The sequence below is a fragment of the Parus major genome, chromosome Z (assembly GCF_001522545.3).
Source record: "Parus major isolate Abel chromosome Z, Parus_major1.1, whole genome shotgun sequence".
NCBI lineage: Eukaryota > Metazoa > Chordata > Aves > Passeriformes > Paridae > Parus > Parus major.
Genome location: NC_031799.1, coordinates 73,577,447 through 73,602,662, shown reverse-complemented (window position 1 = coordinate 73,602,662; position 25,216 = coordinate 73,577,447). Strand labels below are relative to the sequence as shown.

The following is a 25,216-nucleotide window of genomic DNA, read 5'->3' as shown; positions in this document are numbered from 1 at the left end:
TCTTTTCCACTTAATAAACAACGAGCTCAGTCTCAGATATGTGTCCCCCTGAGAATCAGGCCTTTCGATTTTGTTTTTCACAACTTCTAGCCACTTTCCCAGGAAAGTAACTATAAACACCGGTGTTTATACATTCCATTAAAGATTTGTCTTTTGATGGATGTCTCTCACAGCCAGTGTGGTTGGGAAGGTGTTAACCTGACTATCCAATCCCTGGTCATGGTCAGAAACCTATAAATACTGAAAGAACAAATAAACAAAAATTCTTCTTTCACCACACCTCGAGCTGCGTCCGTGTGAATCATTTTGTGTCCAACAGTAACAGATATGAATAAATCTTCTGTGAAATAAAGCCATTAGAGCCGGCAAGAAGTGTTCCAAAATGCATTATTTTGGGAACGTTTTAAATACAGATGTCAGCTCCTGCAGTAAATCAACTGCAGTACAGAGCTGTGCATTTCTGTAGGCAGCATACTTTTATGTTCTACAAACAAATGTACTGCTGCCTGAAGTTATCAATGTGTTATGTATGCTTCTTTCATAACCCTAGTTATTTATGGAAAAAAGGTGTTTGGTTGTGGGGTTTCTTTGGGACACAGCTTGTGAAAATACAACTACTTCTTGTAAAATGAAACTTTATTCTAAAATGTATCCAAAATTGCAAGACACAAGCACCATTAAACAGATAAATAGACATATATTTATGTACAGAGAGCATCAAAACACAAAACAATTGTTAATATAATTCTTATACCATTTTAATGAGTATCCATCAATAAAACTTTACAATTTAAAGGAGACTTTTCAGTTGCAAAACAGTTGTAAAATCATATGTATAAATTATGTTTACTACAATTCCAATAACAGAGGCAAAGTAAAATACAAAAATAATAATCAATCAATACTGCAAATTCAAATACAAACCCCAAAAGTAATGCTGCACAGGTACGTATGTACACTGGATGAATTCATGCAGCCAGGCAGTGCAACAAATTAACTGCTGAGTTTAACTTATCACAAAATGGAACCACCATGTCGGCAAACAGAAGAAAATATACTTTTGTAATAAATCATAGTGCATTTTGAAGTTAGACTTTATAAAATGATTGTTGAGTGATATACTTCTAATATTCCCCATGTGATCTGAGATCCCCCCAACTCCTTTTTTTCACAAAATAAAATACAAATGACAAAAGCTAAAAACCCCACTGTAGAACAGAGTCTGATGTACTGGTACCATCTTGAACGCATTTGTTTTTAATTCTCGGTATCAGACTTGTTTGCAAGTGTCCATGTCCACAGGGACATGTGTTTTTCCTTGCTACCAGAAGTAAATCTTTCACGCTCCAATGCTATCTCCATAAACTGCATCTCACACGATGCTTAGACTGCACTGGTTTGAAGAGACACAGCTGAGCCTTGAAAAAAGAACCCTTAAATCCCTATGAAGCACAGAGAGAGTAAATGGAGGATAGAGAGACCTCATTATTCCTGAAGCTCCTATCCCTAATTGCTTTAATTACATAAACAGAGATTAACATAAGAGGCTTTTATGGCTTGGGTGAAATTTCTGCTAATTTGCTGGGCAAGTGCGAAGCCCGTGTCTCTCCACAGGGCTTTGCCTTTCACAGTGCAGAGGGCTACAGACTTTTGGTTGGTGAAAGGAAGCCTCAGATAACTATATAGAAAAATACCTCTGCAGTGAAAATGTGGTAAAGAAACAAAAAATCAAAACAGGACCTCTGGAAGAGTGTGACTTCTTGTGTAACAAAAACATGGCTGTCACCTTTCAGGTCTGTGTTGGTTGGTATAGCATGAACACGTAGATAAAACTGGCTAAGTGTCAAAATTATATGATACAATTACACAGTCTGACACTTTTTTTCTTAAAATCTTAAGTGATAAGCACGCTCAGTGTTTTCACTAGGAAGTTACTGCTAAAATGCTACATTTCCTTGCTGAAAAGACATTTATAGCAGCCTGTAAACTACTGAAGAGTTGCTCCCTGCATCCTTCTTGCTTCCAAAACCTCCCTGCTTGAGCCATGGCTAACATCTAAGTTAATGGGAGTTTTGAGCAAAGAAGGGATGCGGAAAACCACCTGTATTGGGTAAATAACGTAGCAATTTACACAGCAGCTCTTCAGATTTTCCAACATGCAAACACGTGTAGAGAGAAGCTAAGAGACAGCATGCACTGCAGCGTTATGTCATTGTGCTTATGTCTGCTGAGGGCACTATGGCGTTTCCACTCAGAAAAACAGAAATGTTAGCCCCAGAAGACTAAAAGAGCCAATATTAATGAAGCCATCAGCTACTGTTGTAGTAAAGAACACCCCAAAAGAGGGAGGAAGTTCGTCTGCTTGTAGCGTATATATACTGAAGCTGAAGAGAATTACAAAGGCACAATACAAGCCTATATTTCTGGTAAATTATATATATTCATAAATTTCTGCTCATACCACCTCAAGATAGTGAATGGTACAATAATAACTGAAGGTACAAATGTTAATTGAAAGTGAAGCTCTACAAACAAAGGGATGCTGGAGAACAGAGCTCATTACTTGCTACATTTCTTCTCTTTCTGGGTGGTGAGCTCATCCACCTTTCCTCCACTGGCTGACAACAACATGGTGACCCAGTAAGAAAACTGGAACTCTGTCAGATGACAGACAGAATGGCTTTATGCATCTGAAAAGCCATCAGTGAGTGGCTGCCACAACAATCTTTCCCACTGCTTTACCTTTGGCTCAGAATTCACAGAGAAACCAGGAACAGCAACTGGAAATCCATACCCATCTTCATGCAGAGCTGAGGCTGAGATAATCCATGAAGGTAGATTTTGGTTAACTTCAGCACTCAAAAATATTGAGCAGCAGAGCAGGAATTGTACCAGCTCATCATAAAAAACAAATCTCTATTTTTCTATTCATAGCTACACAAGATCTGTATAATTTCCAACAATGAATGACTCACAACTTAGGAAATAAAGTGAATGGATCAATACTGCTCCTGTTAAATTCCTGGAAAGTGACACCCACTTCTGTGTGATGAAATTACAGGGCAACTGTGGAGGCCACTGCTGTCCTAGCCCAGCTCTGAGAACGTGGACGCTTGATGCAGGTGAAAGGTGCAGCTACAACATCCGAGTTTCAACCTTGAGCTGCTCCTCAGCTCACCACAACAACCGGCACAACTGCTGTCAGGATTTCGTACCGGCAGGGAGTGGAGGAAGGCATCAAGGGGAACTAGAGGAGGAACCTGCTGGAAGCAGTCTCTGCTAACCCACAGGAATGCTGCCTGCAAGTCTGATCTATCTGGCATGAGATAGTCCCTCATCTCCAAATCAGCACATCAAATCCCAACACGTTTATCACAACTTTCTCCCAAAAACACTATCATAAACTGCCGTTACTACATGTATTCTCACAATCCTCAACCAGGACCTCCTAGATTTATTCCTTAAAGCTCTCAGGAAAGGAATCTTTAGCCACACCTGGGCAGTATTACCTTAATTAATTTATTTGAGTTACAGGCTCACAGCTGGATTTAAAAGCTGCATGTGCTGTTGCTGGTGTTGACTGATCTATGCAATGGTTTCTCCCTGTGTTGCTTCCAATGAAAATCAGTGCAAGTAACAAGGAAGCCCACGTAACTAATAAAGGTGAGGATTCCTATGCAGGGGCAATCCCTCTAGAAACGTTCCAACAGGTTGCAAGTTCAAGCCACAGCTGCTCATTAAAACTGAAGCAAAAATAAAGAAAATAGCATTACAGGGCATAAATCTCAGGGTTGAGATTGAATTCAGAAAGTCATCTGTAAGTCACTTGGATTCAGGTTCAAAGGAGCTGCATTATTTTCGCCCATTCCAAGCTCAAATAAATACACTTCTGCATAGAGGTGTGAGAAGCCAATTGTGCACACTTTGATTCATCCCACCTAATTCCAGCCGTTCAGCACTGGTGAGGGCAAATGATGCCATAGTGCAATCTTCCAGAGGCATCTCCACTCGTGTCCCTCCTCTGATTCACACACGAGACCCAGGCTGGTAATTTTCAGCCAGCTGAAATTAGGGCAGGATGAATGAGGCCGCAGCATGGAGCGGAAACAAGTCTGATGTGGTGGCACAGTATCACCACGACAGTGCAGTCTGTCAGCCCTGTCTGAGGCTGCCAGGGCTGGCTCACTGACCCACACCATCCGCGCCTTGGCAGCTCACAGGCTGGCAAGGAGCTCATCACACTTCAAACAGTGAGGCTGGAGTTCATGACAATCCCCCAGAGCAAGACCCAGAGCCACCTGGGATGAGAGTGAGGCAGCTCCGGGGCTGCAGCCCTCCCAGCCATCCCAGAGGCTGCCCTGGAGAGTTACACACAAGGTCTGGAGGGCTTTGCAGCCGCAGTGGTCACTCATCCTAACACAACACGCACACATGCCCACGGATCCATGGTGCTGTGGGAGTTCTGCATCCCCACGCCTTGGCTATGGCATGGGCCGGCTCTCTGCAGGAGCTGTCGGTAATGAGGATGAAGCACACACTGAGGAGAAATACAGCGTTCTGAAACACACATTTGTGAGATCCCCAATAGTATCAATAGTAACAATTAAGGTCAGAGGCAGTATCAAGTTTTGCATGCACTTTCTACATTAGTATTTATATAGACAAGTTTCATTCTTGCTGGTTTGCAAAATTACTGAGGTTTCCTTTACTTCCAGAGACTGGAACATTAAACATTAGTTTAATTTATGATGTTTCGTCATTCTTTGTCTAAAATACACCTACAAATACTTGGGATTATGGGACTGGGATTGCCCTGTTGTTCTCTGTAAAGGGTTGAAGTAACTGTAGAAATACTTTTTCATCTTAGAAATACAGGGAATTTATCTACAAATTGGACTGTAAGCATGAGGAACACTTATTGCAAGTTCTCAAAGTCTTACATGAAAGGGCAAAGGTGCAAAGTCATTAAGACTGCCTTGATTCTAAAGATTAGCCTACTCATTTTATTAAACTATCAATAGAAACACAGAATTTAAAATAATCCAAGTAAGAATCCCCTTCAACTTTCCAAGCTTCTTCATTTTCCCATCACTGCCTTTCAGACTAGACAGGACTTGAAATTCTGACATCAGAAACCAGCAAAGAACGCACAGACATTGTCAGGTCTTTGTTGTATATCATAAAATACTGTAAAAAAGAATGCAGAGTCCCAGAATTCAGGTTATTTTTCTCTCTAGGTAGCCAGACAGAGAGTTCAAATCTCCTTAAAACACCACCTCAGGTAAAGCCTGCGGTGTGTGGGGATGAGGACACAATGCAGAGGCAGCGCCGTGCCTCCCTTAGGGACGGGCTTCTGTCTTGGCACAGCTGCAGTTTGTGGGGAGTAAAAAAGACACCAGCTCACACACCTGGGTGAGGCAGCAGCCTGCCCAGCTGCCGTGCCTGGGGCACCCCTCTGCCAGGGGACACTGCACAGGTGTGACACCCCTCAGCTGTGCAGGCACAAGCACCTGGGACGCCACAAAACCTGCGGCTGCCTGCTCAAATCCAACCCCAAGCTCTCAGAAAAGGGTATGAACTGGGTTGAATTCTCTTACATTACATTTAATATTCCTGTAAATGGCTTATAGATCTGCTGTTTGAAATAAATTCTGAAACCACTAAGCGTGCTTAACAGAGCTCCAACTCTATGTGGACAGCGAGTTCAGAGGACAGAACATGGACTGTTGCAGTATAATACACATGGCTGTACAGTCAAATGCCACCTCTTGCTTCAAAACAAGAATTTACAGTAGCAAGCAGTGGTGGCAAGATTGCTTACACAAAACCTACAGGAATTTACAGGATATGCATGGATCACCGAGGTTATAACACCAGCAGCAGACAACACAGAGTATCTTGTGCAATGTGAACAGAGTTGACAGTAGTTTACCAATGCTGTAATTAATTCACATAAATATGCTAACCCACCAGCTAACAAATCTTCTTCCTCTTCCCACCAGAACCAGATGCATTTACAGCAATGCATTAAAAAAAAAAAAAAAAGTGGTTTGTTTTTGTGGTTTCAGCCAAACATGCACAAAATAGATGCACTCCAAGGGGATACTTAAAAAATAAAAAATTCCCTCAAAACTGGTGTCCAAGCACACACAGCAATTCGATTCACACTTCCCAAACAGCCATGACAGAGCCCAAGTTTATTGTATGGGTGCTTTTTGTCCTGGAAAAATAGTAATATAAAAATTCACTTGATTTTTAACAGAAAACTCCAGCTTTACTCACACCACACTTCCATGTCTCTAATTCCGGCCCTAAATCATTCCAGCCCTACTTTAAGAAATGTGTTCTCTTCCTTATTCATTAATGCAAATGCAAATCAAATCAAAACTAAAACATAATCAGAAAACATAAAAGAGACTATAAAAATGAAAATGAAAATAGTTTACGCCTGCTTTTGGATGTTATGTTTATTGATAACAATTTAGTAACACCACTTTGCTTTCCCACTAAACCACTGGATGTGCTCTGTGCCTCTCTTACAGAGGGCTTTAGTAAATTTCTACCTCAATTAAATATATCCTGTATTTGGAATTTTCCTCCAATCTGCATGACAAGAATCAGCTTTTCTTTCAAGCTACTTCCTATCACTGTTAGGAACCATCTCGTCTAGCTTGCGAGTACGCAGGATGCTAACTTCCCTGATCTCCAACAGTGAGAGCTCTCAGGATGTTGCAGTGCCATTCCTTATCTGCTGTTATACTCAATTTCTAATGAAATAAAACTCTCTACAGCACGGCTCTAGTTACAGGTGTCAACAACTTCCTGTGTATTTGTTGGGCAAAATGCTCTTATTTTTGTGTGAAGATCTGGCATAGTACATTTAATGGGGAGGTCCAAGTGAGAGAGGGTAAAACATGAAGATTAAAACAACACAAATAAAGCCTAAAATATCCAGTTCATCCAGTTGACAATCTGACTCCTCAGGGATCAGAGCAGTTGTTCCACAACAATAATTTTTCCCACCAAAAGCAATTACTGATGATTTCAGTATCTCTGTAATAGCCCAAACTCCTAGACTGTACAGTCTGTTTCCCAGTTAATCCCAGGCCATCGAGAACACACCACCTTTCAAAATCCCCATGTTTTGTGCTGTTTCCCTATGAAAACTGATGCTAAAACTGCCAGAATTTTCTCATAGCAAAATCCAGCCTCTTGTCTCAGCACTGTAAAGTCTTGAAAGGATCCCCAGAACCTAACGGCAAGAAGAGTTGTGCGAGTTCTCAAGAGAACAGCGAGGTAGCGAACGAACACCTTGTTTCTGGTGGATAACTGCCCAGCCCTGAGCCACCTGACCCTGGGAACAAGCCTGCTCGACCACCTGGTCACTCTTCTGAGACCACAGAACCCTGAACCATCCACGAGACACACTGAAAACACTGACCAGGCAAAGTAAACCGCTATTTGTGAATCAGGCTTTGTACAACGTCACACAAATCAGGTGTCACAGTACACTTTTGGAGATGTGGAAGGAGCTTTCAGCATGAAGTACAGCTGTATGATTTATAGCAACTAGGCAGCAAATATCTCTTTGATGTCATCTCCCAAAACCGTGTCTTTCAGCAAATATTTACAATGCTGAATTGAAATAAGGAAAAAAAAAGGTGGTTTTTTTTTTCTCTCTCCATTTCTTTTGCACACAAAACTGAAATAGTGGCTAGAAAGTGACCATTTCAAATTATAACTGAAAACTGCATTTATTAAATTTGAAAACATGTACCCAAGAAAACCTTTATACATTTTTATGGCAAGTTGTCCTATTACATGAGAGGCTTTCTTACACATTTTAAGCTTAAATGAAGAACAGCAACCAAACAGAAGTTTGGACTAAAACTGCAAAGCTGTTGGCTGTGTTGAGGAAGACTATGGCTGCACAACTGAAAACAAGATGGAAGAACAAATTCACAGAAATAGTTCATGTAATAGTGAACAAAGCTCTAATAAAGAAACAGAAGAAAGCCAAATCTGCTCTGCATCTCAGTACTGTCAATACATAAACATGCTCCTGCACTGGTAAAATCTGTAAAATAATGTCTGCTTTGGGAAGACTTAATTTGAGCTCTAGACTGTCCACGTTCAAGCATGGGTTTAGATTATTTCAGTCCTACTTTTTTAATTCCCTGAAGGATGCTACCTGTGTTCTTAGATCTGTTTAAAATTAACTATGTCCAGGCTGAGTTTCAAATCAAGGTTGGCAGGATCATGTGCTGACTAGATGATCCAGTTATTTTTTCTAGATTTGGTACTGTAATTTGTTTCCAATATGTAGAGCACTCAAAGCAGTATTTTAAAATCTCTTTTCTCATTTTTCAGGTTGAAACATCATTTTGGTAATTTCAACAGACCCTCTGTATTTTGCTCTGTGTACTCAGTTTTGACATCTGCCAGATAATGTTACACCACAGGTAAGTTATATATTTGACCCAGACTAGGGTGAAGTCCGACCCAAAAACGACCTTATGGAAGTGTTTCATCAAAGTTTCCGCAGAACTGGCACGAGCAGCAATTTATAGAACTGTGCCAGTAATTTCTGAAAAGTAGAGAGAGCTGCATACAGCAAAATTTAAACCTAACTAATTTATTTCTGAACTTTTGCAGTTGTTCTGAATCACTAAATCATGAACTGGATCCTCAGTGTGAGATAACAGTATTGAAATAGTTTTAGGGGTTTATTTGAAAGATGTGCTCTGTTAGGATTCCCATCCTTAAGTAAGCCTGAGCAAACCCAAGTGTGCCTATGACAGCACCCACAGTTACATCACCACTTATACTGAATTAAAGAAAAATAAATTTACCTGTCCTTTTTACATCATTAAGGTATATTTTGCATTCTTGAGATGCAAATGTGTAGAGTCAAATACTGAAGAATCCAGTCCATACTTAGCCACAACAACAACAACAATGGATCAGAGCTGACTAGGAACAGGGGAAAACACTTAATAATTACCTGATACAGAAATAGAAACCTGTGCAATATGTATCAGCTGAAAAGTCATTTTGAATAAAGTGATGGACACTAAATATTGTAACATCTGGTCCCTCATTAAATTTGATTCCAAATCATCTGCACATGCAGTATTGCATTTGCTAGCCACAGAACAGAGGAAAATTCAGTTGGTTTTAGGTAGTTCAAGAAGCTGTCCTTTGATGCATCCTTAAAGAAGCAAGCTTCTGTTCACTTCTTCCCAAGTGGAATAATTTAAAATAAATGATTAGCCAATATATTTCTCACTGAGCACTCCTGTTGGAAGGGAAAGGAACAGCTGGATGTCCCAGGACATGGAACATTTAATCCTACATTATGAGGAACGAGGTGAAAGCCTGGAAGTTGTTACTGCCTCTAAACACGTGACATGTTGGACGGCCAGGGCTCTGCAAACAGAGGGCTTCCAAATAAAAATCTGAATTTTGAGGGGGTAGCAGGTGCAACTGCAGTTATTCCTCATTCTCAGGTAGCTAAGAATTTAATCCCTCCATGCAAACATCCAGGTATTCTGTTAATGCATGCCAGGCCCCATGCTTTACCTGCGATTCAGCTTCCTCCTCACCTCAAACCCTGTTCTTACACATGGCAGTGACATCCGGGTGACGTGGAGATACTCCTGGATCTGCACGCTCCCTTCCATAGGTTAAAGCAGCAGGGAAGACCCTGGCTCCACTGTGAAGTTCACAAGTGAATCCAGTTTCAGCTGATTTCTACAAAGCTGGAATATTTGCAAGAGTTCCCACAGCATAAGAGATCCCTTACTCTCCATTTCTGCTGCTCTAAGATTTAATCTCTTCTGCTTTTAAAAAGGCTTACTTCAACTTTGCCTGAAAGACCCATTTACAGAATCACCTTCCATTTATTTCTACACTAAAGAGCAAGATCTAACTAAAAACCCAGTGTGAGGAGATCTACCCTGCACCACTGAAAACAGAATTCCTACCAGAGCTGGACAAGTTCTGCCATTATCAACACTGCTGTTGTGTAACTGCAGAACCAAACAGCAGTTACATTGCTCCTGGTATCTGGAGCATAAAAAATGTAAGTGGGAGCAAAAACTGAGTGCTTGGAGACAGTTTTTTCCCATATTGACACTCCAGATACCATGGAAATCCTAAAAGGATTTGTAGGGAAAAGAAAGGAAAATCAACAAGCAAAAAGCCCCATACATATTAAGAAAAAAATCATCCAAAGGTGTAATTTTGAGGTTGAGTAATTAGCACATAAGACTGTTTTCTAGTGGTTCAGCTGCAGAACCTGGCCTCTCCAGGAGTGTGACTGAGGCTGGGTAAAGCCTTGGACAAAGCCTTGGGGCTACGTGGGTATGAGGAAAGCAGGGCACAGTGACTGAAGTATGTGCTGAAGGGACATTATGCTCCAGTATAAAAGAGAGGATAACGTGTTTCAATAATGATATCCAGTCTGTGTCAGCACTTCCATACACAGGTTTAATGGCCAGACTTCCAGCCTTCCCAGGTGCCCAACAGCTCACCTGGGAATGGGCTTTAGCACTTGATGTTCCCATCGACCTCAGTCCATCAGCAGTGACATCATCCGACTGAAACTGGGCCAGACAGAGCCCTTGGGTCCCTGGGAGGCTACCACAGGTAACACAGGTGGCAAACACAGGCTGCAAGGCTTCCTGCACTCTGCGTGTGATGGGGACACACCAGTGGTGTTAGTGACAACAGCAAAGGGTCTGAGGAAATTACACCTGATTTTGTGTTTGTGACTCAAGCCAACAGCAGGGACTTCCAGCATCTTTGGAGACAGCAACAAAGTGTTTTCCAAAGAGAAGCAAATGAATGTGACCTTCATAATCAATAAGAATACAGTCTACAAAACCATATAATGACTGTCTAGGGCATGTTTACATCTAATCATGTACTTCTTACTAAAAAGTAATGCTACCAAAATCTTTGATACTTAACATAATTTTAATCCTCTGAGACTTTCATCTTTGAACAGCCCTAACAGGAAAGTGTTAAATGCTTTTATTTCCATATACTATACAGATATAATACATGGAAATAAAAATGAGTTAGGAGATTGTAGTATTCCTTACACATCCCGTTACATTCAGCTACCATCACAAGCCCATCGTGTATGTTCCTTTATCACAAGTTCATGAAAGAAAATCCACTTGCATATGGACGTGCCACATCCCAGAACTGCTCCTCCTCTGCAAGTGGCTCTTCTGGATTTAAGTTCAAGGAGAGGAATTTGCTGTTTGTGGCACAAACATCTGCTGAGCCACCGTGCCTGCGTTGCTGATCATCAGCCTTTCTATCACTAAAAACTGAAAACTTTTGTTTTCCTGGGGAAGGAGTTCAAAATCATCAGGAACTAAGTAACTGTCCCATAATCTTGGTTTCAGAGCTCTGCCTGAAGAGAAATGGGAATGTTCCAGAGGCGTTTCCTTTAGGCCTTTTTCTGCATTCTGTCCCCAGCTTTCACACCTAACTGTCTGTCCTCCTTATAAATGGGCCCAGACCTTTGTTCCTTTTCTGTTCATGGCAAAAGATAACACCCTCACAACAAGGCTAGTAGTCATAAAAAAGTTTACTGTGGCATTTTGGCTCCAAAAAAAAAAAAAGAAAAAAGAAAAAAATAAGAAAAAAAAGGCTGCTGACTGCAAAGTTCTGTGGGAATTAATGCTGGCAGATATGGCAGAAAACACACACCCAAGCAGCAGGGTGACCTGATTTTCTAAATGAGCTTGGGAAATTCTGTTTATAATTAGGAACACGGATTGCTCATATTTGTTTGAGAATCACTGAAAATGGGAAACAGAATTGTAAGTTGTTAGAAAATGTTTTGGTGATAAGGACTCTACTGTATTTCCACTAACTACCACCCCTACAGAAGACCATGCTAAATAGAAAACTCAATTCCAAGGGCAGGAGAAGCCCTGACACTTTATTGCTAGATTCTATAGCAATTGGAGCTCACTTACAGTAACCTTATAGTACTCTATATAAACTGAGAAGCTTGTATCAAATTCAGGCTTCCATTTAAAATAGATATTGCAGATATTAGGCTTCAATTAAAGAAGAAAAATAACCTTCAGTGCTTTTTTTTTTTTTTTTTTCTCTTAAAGGCAAAGTATCAAAAAAAATCCCCAAACTAGGTGGAAGTTATTAAATTTCTCCAAAAAAATTAAGATGAGCTTTCTTCTATTTCTTGAGACAGTACAATTTGTGATTCACAGGGTAGCTGGTATCAAACACAAGGTAATGAAAGCTCGTATAAGCAATTTTATTCCTATCCATAATTGCAGACACTAATAAAATCAAAAGAATTTATCTTTTGAGTTCAACTTAAAAAATAACTTATAAAGCAGTGATATATGCAACATAAAACAGTTCAGGATGGGAGAGGGAAAGCAAATTTTAATAATTAAAATGTAAACGTGAGGAAAAAAAAAAAAAATAGAAATGGAATAGAAGTCCCTACTTTTGATTTCTACGTAAGATGTCATGTGATCCTATTTTACAGTGTCCTGGGGTCTGTGTGTGTGTGTGTGTTTGGTGTTCCACACACACACACCCCACGCTGACCCACACATGTACACACACAGACAGGCGCTGGCAGCTCCACCTCGGGCACTTCTCTCATGCCACTCCTTGCAGTTGTCTCAAGCATGTTTGGGACCCACTTTCTTGACAAAATGGGGGAGATGGTAGGAAAAAAAAAAATAAAAATAAACAGGTGGGTCTGATTGTGTCTGAGATCCTTTAGTTAAACTGTACACTGGGACGAATAGTTTTCTTCTGCAGTAGCTCTCTGGAGAGGGCCAACTCACTGTGGTCTTCACGGCGACACTTGTGAACAGCTCACACACTCATTGTCATGCTAGGGGAGTACTGGAAAAGAGGAATCCACATTTTAACAAACATTTCTCCCTCCCCCTGCCATCCCCAGGCAGCTACATCCACACCTGGACTGCAGCAATGGGTTCAGAGCTGCTTGAGCTCCCTCCTGAATTTGTGCTGCAGCCTCTGTTGGGGCTGTAGTTCAGTTTGTGTCCCCAGAACTTCTGTTGTGCTTCTCTCATGCAAGAATTCAGGCAGTGCTGACAAAGGCAGCTCCCCTGAGGGCTGTTTTGGTGTTACCTGGTGCTGTGATGGACCAATACCTCACTGAGACTTTCCACACCCCTTCCTGCCCAGTGCTGGCTCCTGGGCAATCTACCTGGGCAGGTGCCTAGTCTGAACAGACTGGCTGCATTCATGGGGAGCTGAACCACACAAGACTTTGGGGAGTTTTTGATTACTTTACGGGAAGAAAGGAACAAAGATATGTATGACTCTGATTAAATTAGGTCTGTATTATTTTGTGTTAGCAGCTTTAGGGGGCAAGCTGAATCATCGACCACTGGTCACTGTCCTTTGTGTGAACCAAAAATCCAATCACCACATCACACTGGTGATGTCACACCGTGACACAAACTCAACTGCAGCCCTCACCCAAGCTACAGCTGCCCTCAGGTGAGCAGTGCTCATTAAAGTAATCAACGGGACACCACGGTGCCTACAAGAAATGCACACCTATACACATAATTTGCTTCTAAGTTGAAACCTGTTGACTGCAAAAAGCACTTAATTTGGTCTAACATCCTCTAGGCAGAAGAAAACGTTCAAATGCCAGAAGATCAGCATTTTGAAAAATGACAGAAGAAAAAGGAAAGATAAATTTGCCTGTGCAAAGACACATGTGCCCTAAATACCCTGCCGAGTTTTAAGCTCCAAGCTGGCATTTCCAAGTGTCCAAGCATTTAGAAAGAGTATTTTAGATGAGTCGTCCCTGTCAGGTAAATTACACAGGTCCAACTACCAGCTCTGAGGCCTAAAGCAGAGCACTTGCTCAAGTCACATCTGAGCCAAGGTAACTGGGGAATAACTTTGGGAAAAGAATCAAAGCATGGGCTCAAGGGGTTTAGGATTTTTAACTTGTTATTAAGCCCTGCATTTCTATCTATCTCTAACCAAATCCCTGGTGAACCGAACAGCCCATCTCCCTGAGAAAGGAGTCCATGATAACACCTATTCTGAGCAGCCAAGTGGCAAAACATGGACCAGAAAGCAAAGCAGTTCCTCAGGATGAGAGAGCAGCCCATGTTACAGAGACAGCAGTCCCTGGGAGCAGGCAGGGTGACATCCCTGGCATGTGTCACTCCTGCCTTGCTGGCACACATCTCCACAAAGAAATCTGAGTGCCTGGCTCTCCCAGGCAGCACACCAGTGCCCAGAACCCAGGGAGTGTCTGAGAGCACTGGTTTTCTCCAGAGTACCACAGTGTCTCTTGCTCCCACGGCCCTGTTTCGGTGGCCCTGCCTGCCCTCAGCCCAGCAGAGTGCCAGACTGGGAGCCAAGGGCTGCCAGGAACAGGGACCACATTTCATGGAGGCTCTGAGCTTGCTGCCATCTTGGCAGATAATAAACATTGCTCTTTTTAGGCTGTGTATGACAGTTTTCTTCAACACTCCACACAACCTGAATGTGTGCCCACCAACAGCTAACTGGCAGAAACTCTTCCTTTTCACTAGCTAAAAAAGCTCCCAAAACCCCTCAAAATATGATTCCCAGGGAATTTTCCATGGGAATGGAAATTTCCAATTCTCAGCTATGCTGTGATCTAACAGAAGCTATAGGTCATCAGTGGCACAGGTAATGAGCTTACACTCCTATTTAGGGACCTAGATGTGGATTTAGAAACCCAGCTTCAGGCACATTATGACAATACCACAGTCTTGCTCTGTAAAATGTTTACATGTTTTGCTGCTTTGAGCATTCCATATTTTAAAATAAATAAGTATATTTCATTTTGCTCCAGAATGAACACTACTGGGAACCTCTGCCTTTTATGGATGGAACAGCACACTGCATCTTTGCAACATGGAATCTACTGGTGCTCCCATCACATACTTCAGTGTAAACCCTGCTTTTTATTGACCTGTGGCCCAGAGCTTCTGCACTAAATCTCTGCCTCCCACCTATTCTGGTTTCAGCTCTCTTTTGCACAGCATTTTTTATTCAAATCAATACTGTACTTCCAGAAACTATTAAAAAACATGCAAGACACAGTGCTGCACTACAATCACACTACAAAACTTGTACATTTTCTTACTCTAAAGAAAAGGCCAGAGATACAGGCTCACCTTTGCCATCCAACAACCCAGGTAATCAAATACTTACACTCTCACTCTGGAAAGGGTTTAGGAAGTTTCCACCCATCTCACTGTCATCCCTGGGAGTGCCAGGCTGGTTGCTCATGCTCATATTACTGGGAGAGTTCTGTTAAATAAGATTGCAACATAGAGATTCAGTGCTGGAGGTTTTGGTTCATTTCCCAGCCTCACCAGGTGTGCCCAGGACATGCTCCACACTTGGTGCACTCAGGTGCACAGTGCAGTGCACTGGGCCTCTCAAGGATGAAAAATCAGCCCCAGCAGGGTTCTGCATGATTCAGTCACTAATTTTAGTCTGTTAAGCAATGCTCTCTTCCCTGAAGCAAGGATTATTTACCTGTGTCTCATTTCCAGGCTACAGTCAGCATCTGCTTCTGCTGAAGTGAAGGAAAGCTATGAAAGGCTGCAGCAGGACTGTGAGGAAGTTCTGTCACCACATTAAATCATGTGGTTGAATGCAGTCACATCTGTGAGCCCTGACACATCTGAGTTATGGGTATGTACTTAGACAAAAGATGTACTTAAAGGCAGGATGGATCAGGTCTGCACAGACCATTGCACAGGCCTGTGCCTGCGGGCTGCTCATCTCAGCCACAATTTACTGAAATAGTAACAACCTAAAGCCTTCCAAAATTTAATTGTTACTCTTTTCCTTACCAAAGTGCACAGTGGCCTCTGCAACTTCAGAAGGAGAATGGGTGAAACAAGGAATTGCCATAGAAATTGTTGTGCACCCACAGCTCACACATGGTTACTGAACACAGTTCCATTAGTCAGGTGCTCTTACAAAGCTGCTTTGCCTGGACCATGGGCAATCCTCTTTCCATCACTGCCACATCTGCTCAGAGCACTCATGATGGAAGAAGAGTAGTCAGGGAAAGGGAGGAGTGAAACCATGGACCTGATAATTAAATCCTTACATCTATCACAGTTCTTTCCTCAGCTTTTAGGTTTTTTTGGGTTTTTTTAACCCAGAAAATGGAATGCAATATAAATATAAATATAAATATAAATATAAATATAAATATAAATATAAATATAAATATAAATATAAATATAAATATAAATATAAATATAAATATAAATATAAATACCAAAGTAATTACATACATGACGTGCAAACAGAAATTCTTCACCAGCATCTGAAATGCAGCTCAGAGAGCTGGGTCAAAAGCTCTTTTGCTTTTAGCCTTAGCCCTTCTGCTTTCCTCAGTCTAATTCACTACTTCCAGAACTGTGATCCTCAGGGCCACTGGACAACACGTCCACCAAAGACAAGGAAAAGCCTAACGAGGTTACTGGCATCAGTTAATCAAGGCTGAGTACACCAAGCATTCAGGAGCTCAGAGAGGCTGAACCTGCTGCCACTGCTGCTGTCCCTTCAGCAGGCAGAAATTGAGGGGAGCCCTGTGCTACACAGGTCAGGCCACACAACCACATCACTCCCTCTGCCCTTAACACCCAGGAATGTAAAGACCTTGTCACATTTATTTTATATCATGCACTTTTGCTCACTCCTGGGGGATTTCCCCCTATTTTATGCTGCTCTGTGTAGAACTAAGCTTTGACATCCTCACATTGCTGCAGCACACCAGTTCCAAAGGGCCAAATTCCTGAAAAAATTCCATTTTAGTGAGTTCCCCAGGCTGCTTTTGTGGCTATTTGGGGTCCAGCACTATATCTGCCACTGCGATTTTCCGAAGCAAAATGCCCCTGATGCTTGCATAATTTTCATGGGCATTGCAAAATAATGCAGGTTATTAATGTTAATTTAACATGCATAATTTCAGTTCATTTACTGCCCTCAGCTGAACTTCACAGAAAACTTTATGTTTGCCATTCAGCCAATTTAGCCAAAATCTTCTCTAGAAAGGTATGAATTCTGTGAGCCAGGACTAGATCCATTTTCTATGGACAACTATCTTATAGGCAAAATTAACAGCAGTTTTCTTTTAGTTATTTAAAAACAACATAGATCAAATGTGATTTCCGTGAGTTATTCATGCAGGTTAACATATTATGAGACTTCAAGGTAAATTTTTGTTTAGGACCCAAGTTTTCAGAGCTGCTGATACCTGTACCAGCACATACTGAACAGCTGGAAGTGGAATATCGGCTTTAAAAATTATACCATGGGAATGGAAATGTTTTGGCTTTTTTCCCTTAAAAATGCTGCAGTTTGCAGTAATATACTGAAGAAAAGATACAGACTTTGATTAAAAATGTGCTGTATGCTGTTCATCTCACAGGAGGGTTTTATTGAACCCCTCACTGCACAGCCCAGCCCAGCACAACTGAGGCAACGTGGTCTTTTCCATCCATCACTTTACGTCGTGCAGAGTCTGAAAATGTTATAGAACTTAAGAACACAGGGTCCTCTCTATTTATGACCCTTTGCCAACACCATGTCAGCTCATTAATTTCTAAGTTAATGATGATCACATCCACAGAAATTTTATTTTTACAGAAGTGACGCATTCAAGCATTATTTTTGTAGATACAAAATCCCTGCAGATTAAACTCACGTCCTTTTCCAGCTATTTTATGGTTGTGATATCAAAACAGTGCTTCTTCTGAAACTACTTCTTAATCTAGTTTTTGGAATTTAATCCTAAGGATTAAGATATTAACATTACCTCACAGATGTGACAAACCCAATCCTGCAACACCCTAAGGAGATTGTCCCAAATTTACATTTGACTAGAATTGATTATTAGAACTGGCTTCATTTATTTTAAGAGTATCAAACACTACAACATGGTCAATCAGATTATGAACTGGAGATGATTATATATAATACAGATATGATATAATAAAGGTGCATAACAAAAAGATTCATAACAGATACAAAGGAAATGAGTACAGAGTGAAACACTCTAAAAATTCCAAAGATTTGATTAGATACTCACTTTGGAAATACTGTCCATGTCTCCTGAGCCTGAAATTAAAACAGACAACTGCTCAGTTAGTTTTGAGTTGAAGCTAATCCAATAATTTTTTTCATAGGAAAAGACATAGTGCAACATCAACACTTTAATAAATAACCAACTTAGAGAGTACCTGTACTGAGTATCTCTTAGAACAAAACAGACCATCCTGATGAGCAGAGTAATGGAAACAGAATAAAATGAAATATAATGAGTGCAAGACTATTGAAAACTAATTGAGGGTTTTTTCACAGGCTGTAGCTCTCACCTCAGGTAAAGCAGAGAATAAAGGAAATGCAATTTTAGGGTGATGAATGAAGGAAAGCATTTTTTTTAGCAGCAAAAGACAAATATTTTCAGGAAAGACAAATTCTGGAAGAGCATTGAGTACAAAACTAGAAGAGTATCACAGCCAAATGATCAGAAATGGAGCTGTGGGAGAAGACTGAAAAAGCTATTTCATACAGCCAGGCAAATTAAAGAAGGAATATGATTTCTCTCCCTAAAAACGTCCGACATGTAGATGTTAGCAGGAGTTATTTTGTCATGGCCCAAAAGGAGAAATTATGTGCTAGGTACATGTAAAATCCTCCTGTAACTGTTGCAATTTAATTTTTCGTTTTAGCTAAGGAGGATAAATTCTCAGGCTGTAGAAAGCAACAGGAAAAGGTGTGGCTGCCTCTCACACAGACTTTCATTGACTGGAATGCAATCTGCATCCTCAGTAGTTAAACCAACCATCCATTTTAGCATTGTAATAGGTAAAAAAAGGCTGTAAAAGTGCCCCTTTAAAACGTAATCTAAAATTTCAGGGACATGCTTTCCTAAAAAAACAAGTAATTCTCTTCAGGAGCCAGATGCCTGTGCTGAATTGTTCACTGAACAATTGTCATTGTTCATGGAGCTTCAATGATTTCTTCTTTTTCATTGCCACAGCCTCTTCAAATCATTCCCTTCATCTTACTGATCTATACACAACTTTTTCCATACATTTTAACAAATTGTCTTCTACAGAACTCCAAGAATTAGTCACAGGAAATAGCACGGCCACTGAAAATTCACCACACTGGCAATATTTACTGTTACTTTTACCTAATGATCCATTCATATGATGTGAGTCCATTCCACCCAGTCCGCTCATGGGTCCATCTGAGCCTGGCCCCAGTGGAAACTACAAAAGGAGCAGGCATTAAAAACTGAACAATTGTTTTTCACACAACCTAATAAAGAGAAAATATTCCTCAGGAGAAGGGGAAAAAAATTAAGAACAAATCCTCAGCTCTGAATCAGAAGAGACGCTCAAGTCTCACTCAGACCTTTATGAGAAGGTCTCTTGTGAAGCTTGAAAAAACAGCTTTTTTTTTTTATTTTGGTCAATTTCATGAGTTTTGGAGACTGTCATCTCTGTAGGCTGGAATCCAACACAGTAATAATTTATTATTTACTTCAATGCTTTTTGTATGACTTTTCAGACCACTGCTGGCAACTCAGCCCTATCCCCACTGAAGTTACAGGGAACTTTTATAACTCTCTTAAATCCATCAGTGATTAATTAACAGCTTTCAAACCACACCTGACCTATCCTAAGTCAAAAAGCTCCTCATCACCTTCACAACTTGAGCAGTTTCTGTCCAATCACATAATTAACCTTAAATTTAGCTCTTCATATGTTTGTATGACATTACCAATATAAGCCAAACAATATGTGATTTACTGTACAATGACTGACCATATCTACATATATTTATTTTTAAATTCTACTGGCAGTTTGTTCCCAGAGGCCTGTAACTGAAGAGCCACCCATAAAAATGGAAAGCTTAGCAGTAATGACAGCTGCTGGAAACACAGAGCTTGGATAAACAAAAGGCTGCACTACTCAAAGAAAGGTGTAAGTAGATTCATATTTACATTAGGTCTGTTGGGTCCAGGTGGCACAGCGTTCATTAAAGTGTACATGTTGTCTCCAGAGTTGGTTGAATCTGTAATAAGAGATTATTCTAAGTGCTAAAATACACTTTTCAATAAAATTACTCACCTCACCCATTTCCTGTCTTTTTCTTCATATTATTACTGTGCCTGAATCCCACACACAGTGGCAATATAATGGCAGATTTTATTCCCTTTCTACCCATTGCTGCCACACAACAGGGCTATGAAAAGAAATAATTGCCATGGTCCCCAAGTGACTACTTCTGGGCTCTAGTTTTATGCATGACTGTTAAAAGGCTTATAAATCACCAAGAATCTGTAACTATTTAATTCCTAAAGCCCCGTTTCCTGGAGTTCTAAATTTATTCACTCATCTTTGATATTACCCATAGAACAGGAGCTTGTTTCTTATCAATACTTCCTGTAATTTGTTTTCCATCTGTAATAAAAAATAAAAAGCTACTCCTTACACAGGCCTAGGAGTAACAGTTTTTTACTCTCATCCTTGTCAAGCCCATATGATTTTGAATATATCCAAGTCTTCAGCAGATCACTGTGTAAAGATCCTTCACTCCTGAGGAGGCTTTAACTGATGTGTCTTCATGGTACAGCTTGGTGCAGTGCTTGCAGAAAACCCCAAAATGACAAAAGCTGGAAGGAGAATGACCTGACAGAAGCCTCTACACATCCCTAAGGGGACAGTGGGATTTAAAAGAATATATTGGCAACTCTGGGAGATCAGTATCTTCACAAAGAATAAGAAGAATTCAGTACTCGGTACCCTCCACAAGCCCATTCCACACCCAATGGTCTTGTGTGTACAACGGGAAGATAAATCAAGGGTTTTCTCTACTGATTAATATTTCCAAGATGATTTTCTAAGCATTTATCCAAGCAAATAATTCCATTATATACAGAGCACTATGTTATCAGTAGAACATTCAAAGATGCTGTCTGAGGAACAGAAAGCTTTCAGCCTAAAGAAAAATCGGCCTATAAAGTTATTTTTAATACTCAATGAGGCAGGCAAAAGGTTCTTTATCCACCAGATGCTTTTGCAACACACATCTCTGGCTGTCCCTGAGTTCTGCTGGCTCATGTCAGAACACACAGGGGATGGCTGGCCTCTGGAATCTTTAAGTTGTTGGTCTCAGAGGTGAGTAAACACCTTGGCAAAACTCACAAGTGGCCAATTTCTATGTGTTTTCATGCTTTGGAAAACAGAGCTTAAAACTATCTTTACCTCAGGTTGCCTTTTTTCATTTGTTCATTTTTTGAGGGTTTTGTTTTGATGTTTATTTTTATTTATTTGAATCCCTGGGATTGTATTCAGTGAAGTTATTATACTGGTGCAGTAAGTTTTTATGGCCAGTCAGGAAACTTCCCTACCCTCCTGTGCTGGAGAGGTTAGCAAGCAGGAAAAAAACAACTGATACAGAAAATATAGACCAAGTAGCTTAGTTATCTGATTCTTTACTAAAAGAAATTATTTGTGTACCTCCTAAAATCCCTTATAATTTTGCTAATTCCAAGTATATTTCAGTACCTGCAGGACTAGGCATGATGGGTGTTCCTGGTGGCCCTCCACCTCCTGGAGGACCCTGAGGAGAATAAAAATTGTTAGTTAGCATCAATTAAAAGGCTGGAAAAAACCTAAAACAGACACACAAAAAAACCACCCCACATCAGGGGGTGGAACTTTTTGTTTTTTTAAGTTTTGGGTATTTTCATGTCACAAATCTGACCAAGACTAAGAAAAATGGACGTTAAACAAGAATTTTAGGATTCTTTAGGATTTCTCCAGGAGTTTTATTATAATCACCCTAATCATTTACTAAGAAAAGAAACATAACATCTTGCTTCCTATATTTGTTGAACCCCTTCAGGTAACATGAAAAACCACCAACTTCCACTTTGGTAAAAATGCCTACAGCAATTAAAGTCAATGAATATTGACTTCCCATAATAAAACATATATAGACTGCTAGTAATAATTATTATTTTCATTGCCATATGACTGTCACTGTACTTCATCTCTTTAGTTATAATTTAAAACAGCAGATTTTCTGTTTTAGACAGGGATATCTTTTCAGTGGCAGTGAGTACAAGGGGTCTGGTTGTGCTGTCTGCTTACAAGTTATCTGTCCATATGCTTTTTACTTATAAACTTCTATCCACAAATCAATATCTACATTTTATTCATACCCATATGACTCCCTAGGCATGACTTTTTATCCATATATCTGTGTTTTAAGCTCCCTTACTTGATTTTTCTTAAGGGCTCTCTCTGCGTATTTTTCAACATCACATGAGAGATGCAGGAACAACTAAGTGATCATTTATGAGAAAAGTTACTTGTCTGCATTAACTTTTGCATCTTGTTTTAAATTTGCTTTTACTCTCACTGTTGGTGTTTTTTCTTTCCTTAGAGTTTCTTGGTATCAACTATTTTCACTCTGAGAATATAATTTTATTTATTAATAAAGAGTACATATTTGTAAATTTATAAATATAAATATAATTATATTATATTATATTATATTATATTACTGATAGAATATGTAATAAGTCAGTAGATAAGTTTATATATTAGTGTATATTAATATAGTATATATAGATTAATCTTATTAAGTTCTCAAAATGAATAATTCCAGATTACAAATCTTTTTACCAAGAAGTTTTTTTAGGTGCTCTCCAGCCCATCCCTCATCCCTAAATGCTTGGTCCCTATGAAGCCAAATATTCATGAAATTTGGAATTTTATTTTATGTTATTTTTTATAATGTTAAATTCTTCAACAAGAGCACATGGCAAACCCACAAAACCTCCTCCAAACAGAGAGTTCTGTGAAGTTCTGCATTGAAAGAACTGATTTGGAGACAGCAAATCTTGGCTGTTTCCACTAAGCTGTGGCAAAATGAGATTTATAGTTACAGACACTTGCAAGAATCATAACCTTTTCCACAGCTAATTGTCCAAATAAAGGACAAAATAAATTGCTTTCAATTATATAATCCTCCCTCGTCACCCTGTGACACCAGCCCTGTGCATGTGATAAAAACAGAATAAACAATCTGCCTTAGAAGAGCTCCTCAGCCACACAAATAACCTGAGTGCAACAACAATAAACAGTCTAAAATAATAAACACAGTTAATCTCTAGGGACAGAGACAAAATCCAGCACTACACACAAACACTTTTTTCCTGCAGAAGTTCAGAAACTCTCACACAACACTTCTTTTCTGAGAAAGCTGAGGGGCTTTTTGTCCTTCATTATTTAGACAATACACTGTATTAGGTAGGGAAATGTTTAGTGAAGTGAAGCAGCACTGAGGGCAGTTTGGAGCAGGCTGATTCTGGGGAGGAACAGCCTCACCAGAGGTGGCAGGGAAACCTCGGTGCAGGCCAGATGTTCAGCTCCCAGCCAGCACAGGGGGCTTCCCTCAACATCTGGGCAGCTGTTCCTCTGCCTAAGCGAGAGGTGATGCCCCATAAACACACACAAAGGTACTCACCACGTAGTTCCCAGGAGAGGCTGAGGAATAAGGTATCTGTAACACCAACAGAAAACACAGTGATTTCCTCTGCTGGGCTGGGCTCCAGGCAGCTGCAGGTGAGCGCTCACTCAATTACAGTAACTACAGACACAGCTAAAATCATGGGGGAAAACGCCTCTGCTGTCAAAATCAACACCTCTTTTCAGCAGTTTTAAAATACTGATGATAAAAATAGTAAAGTATTAAAATGTTAAGGTATAAGATTATGAAGGCAATGTAGTTTATAAGGTTTATGAACTCAGGCAGCACGTACTTGCATTTCAGTAAGCAGGACTTGAGTCAGCCAAGAATGAACTGATTTTGTATGTTCTTAGAGATACCTAATTTTGATTACAGTCTTGACCATAAAAGGAAAAGAAGCTGCCATGTCTTTCACCTTAAGAAGATTCTGGTATTTATTTCTAAGGGCAGTGTCCTGGAGAAAGCCTGTGAATAATCTGGTTTTCTGTTCCTTTTCTGTTATTCTCTCCAAAGGAACATGGGCCAGTGCTCTTGTGGGAGTAGCAACTGTACTGAGAATGCCACATTTCTCTACAGGCAACTTGTCAGCCAAATGAGTGTCACAAATAAATGTATTATTGAACTTGCCAGTTGATTTCAGGGATTGAAAAGACTTTATATATCAGTTTAAAAATACCCATTTTAATCAAGTACATGCAAAAGAAAACTGACGAAGAATTTCACTAATAGAATTAAAAAGCCAAAAATGAGAAACCAGGGAGAACTGTTTAGCAGGGCAAGCCAGACCCACCTTATCCATCTGCAAGTACCAAAAATGGACATTTTTTTAAAAATGATATATAATCCTGGAATGAAAATGAATATTCTCTGCCTTGTGGAGAAATAGCAGACACTGGTGTTCATGTAGGATCCCTGCACAATCTTTATGTTACAGCAGTCCTAGAATGGAGATACTTCCCTAAATACAAGAAAATGTCAAACACATGTGTAATATTTACTTACAGAATTGGCATTGGTTGGGTTTGGCCAAGGTCTACCACCCCCAGGACCCCTGAAACAGAAGAAGAATGATGAGACACAGAACCACCCCCAACCTCTGACCAGCTCTGAGGAAAAAAAATCTGGATAACCTGTTTCCAGAGGAAGGAAATTGCTTTTTTCAAACTAAAGCAGGTTTACAAACCATAACTACACCAAGTTAAAATGCAAGAGCAGAATGTTTGTTGTTACACTGCTATTCAATCATTTGGTGAGTTGATTAATTTATTTACTACTCAGGAAATAAATTTAAGTCATAAAATAAATAAATGTTCAGTCATAAAACCAGTAATCTTGCTCACATAATTAAGCACATGCCTGAAGTACTGAGGATGCATTAATTTTCTGTGGATCTAGAATACTGCAGCATAGTCAGGTTTCATTAGTAGAGCTTGTGCAATTAGCTAATCAATGTTTTGGGAACACCTAATTTACAAAAGAACATACAAAATATGTTGCTATGATCCCTCTATGGTGATGAGGATGATGATGATGACCATGATGCTAACAACAACAGCCATGATAATAAATTTCATGTATTAAACCCAGGAAACCCTTGGAGGGTTTTTCC

General features: G+C 40.1%; 1 protein-coding gene across 5 annotated transcripts in view; it reads right to left on the bottom strand.

Annotated features, from left to right (window-relative positions):
* Positions 1-680: 680 nt before the first annotated feature.
* The window catches only part of SSBP2 (single stranded DNA binding protein 2), a 137,165-nt gene continuing 112,629 nt past the window's right edge, over positions 681-25,216 (bottom strand). For 2 of the 5 annotated variants that reach the window (XM_015652850.3, XM_015652852.3), the window contains 8 exons: positions 24,610-24,658; positions 23,605-23,640; positions 21,636-21,690; positions 20,069-20,139; positions 19,253-19,331; positions 18,143-18,171; positions 15,241-15,339; positions 681-12,909 (listed from right to left, as the gene is read on the bottom strand). In XM_015652850.3, the coding sequence (XP_015508336.1) occupies positions 12,880-12,909; positions 15,241-15,339; positions 18,143-18,171; positions 19,253-19,331; positions 20,069-20,139; positions 21,636-21,690; positions 23,605-23,640; positions 24,610-24,658 (448 nt within the window). In that variant the 3' untranslated portion in view covers positions 681-12,879. The remainder of the gene's footprint in view (positions 12,910-15,240; positions 15,340-18,142; positions 18,172-19,252; positions 19,332-20,068; positions 20,140-21,635; positions 21,691-23,604; positions 23,641-24,609; positions 24,659-25,216) is intronic. The other 3 variants (XM_015652851.3, XM_015652853.3, XM_033520412.1) reach the window with 2 other exon arrangements.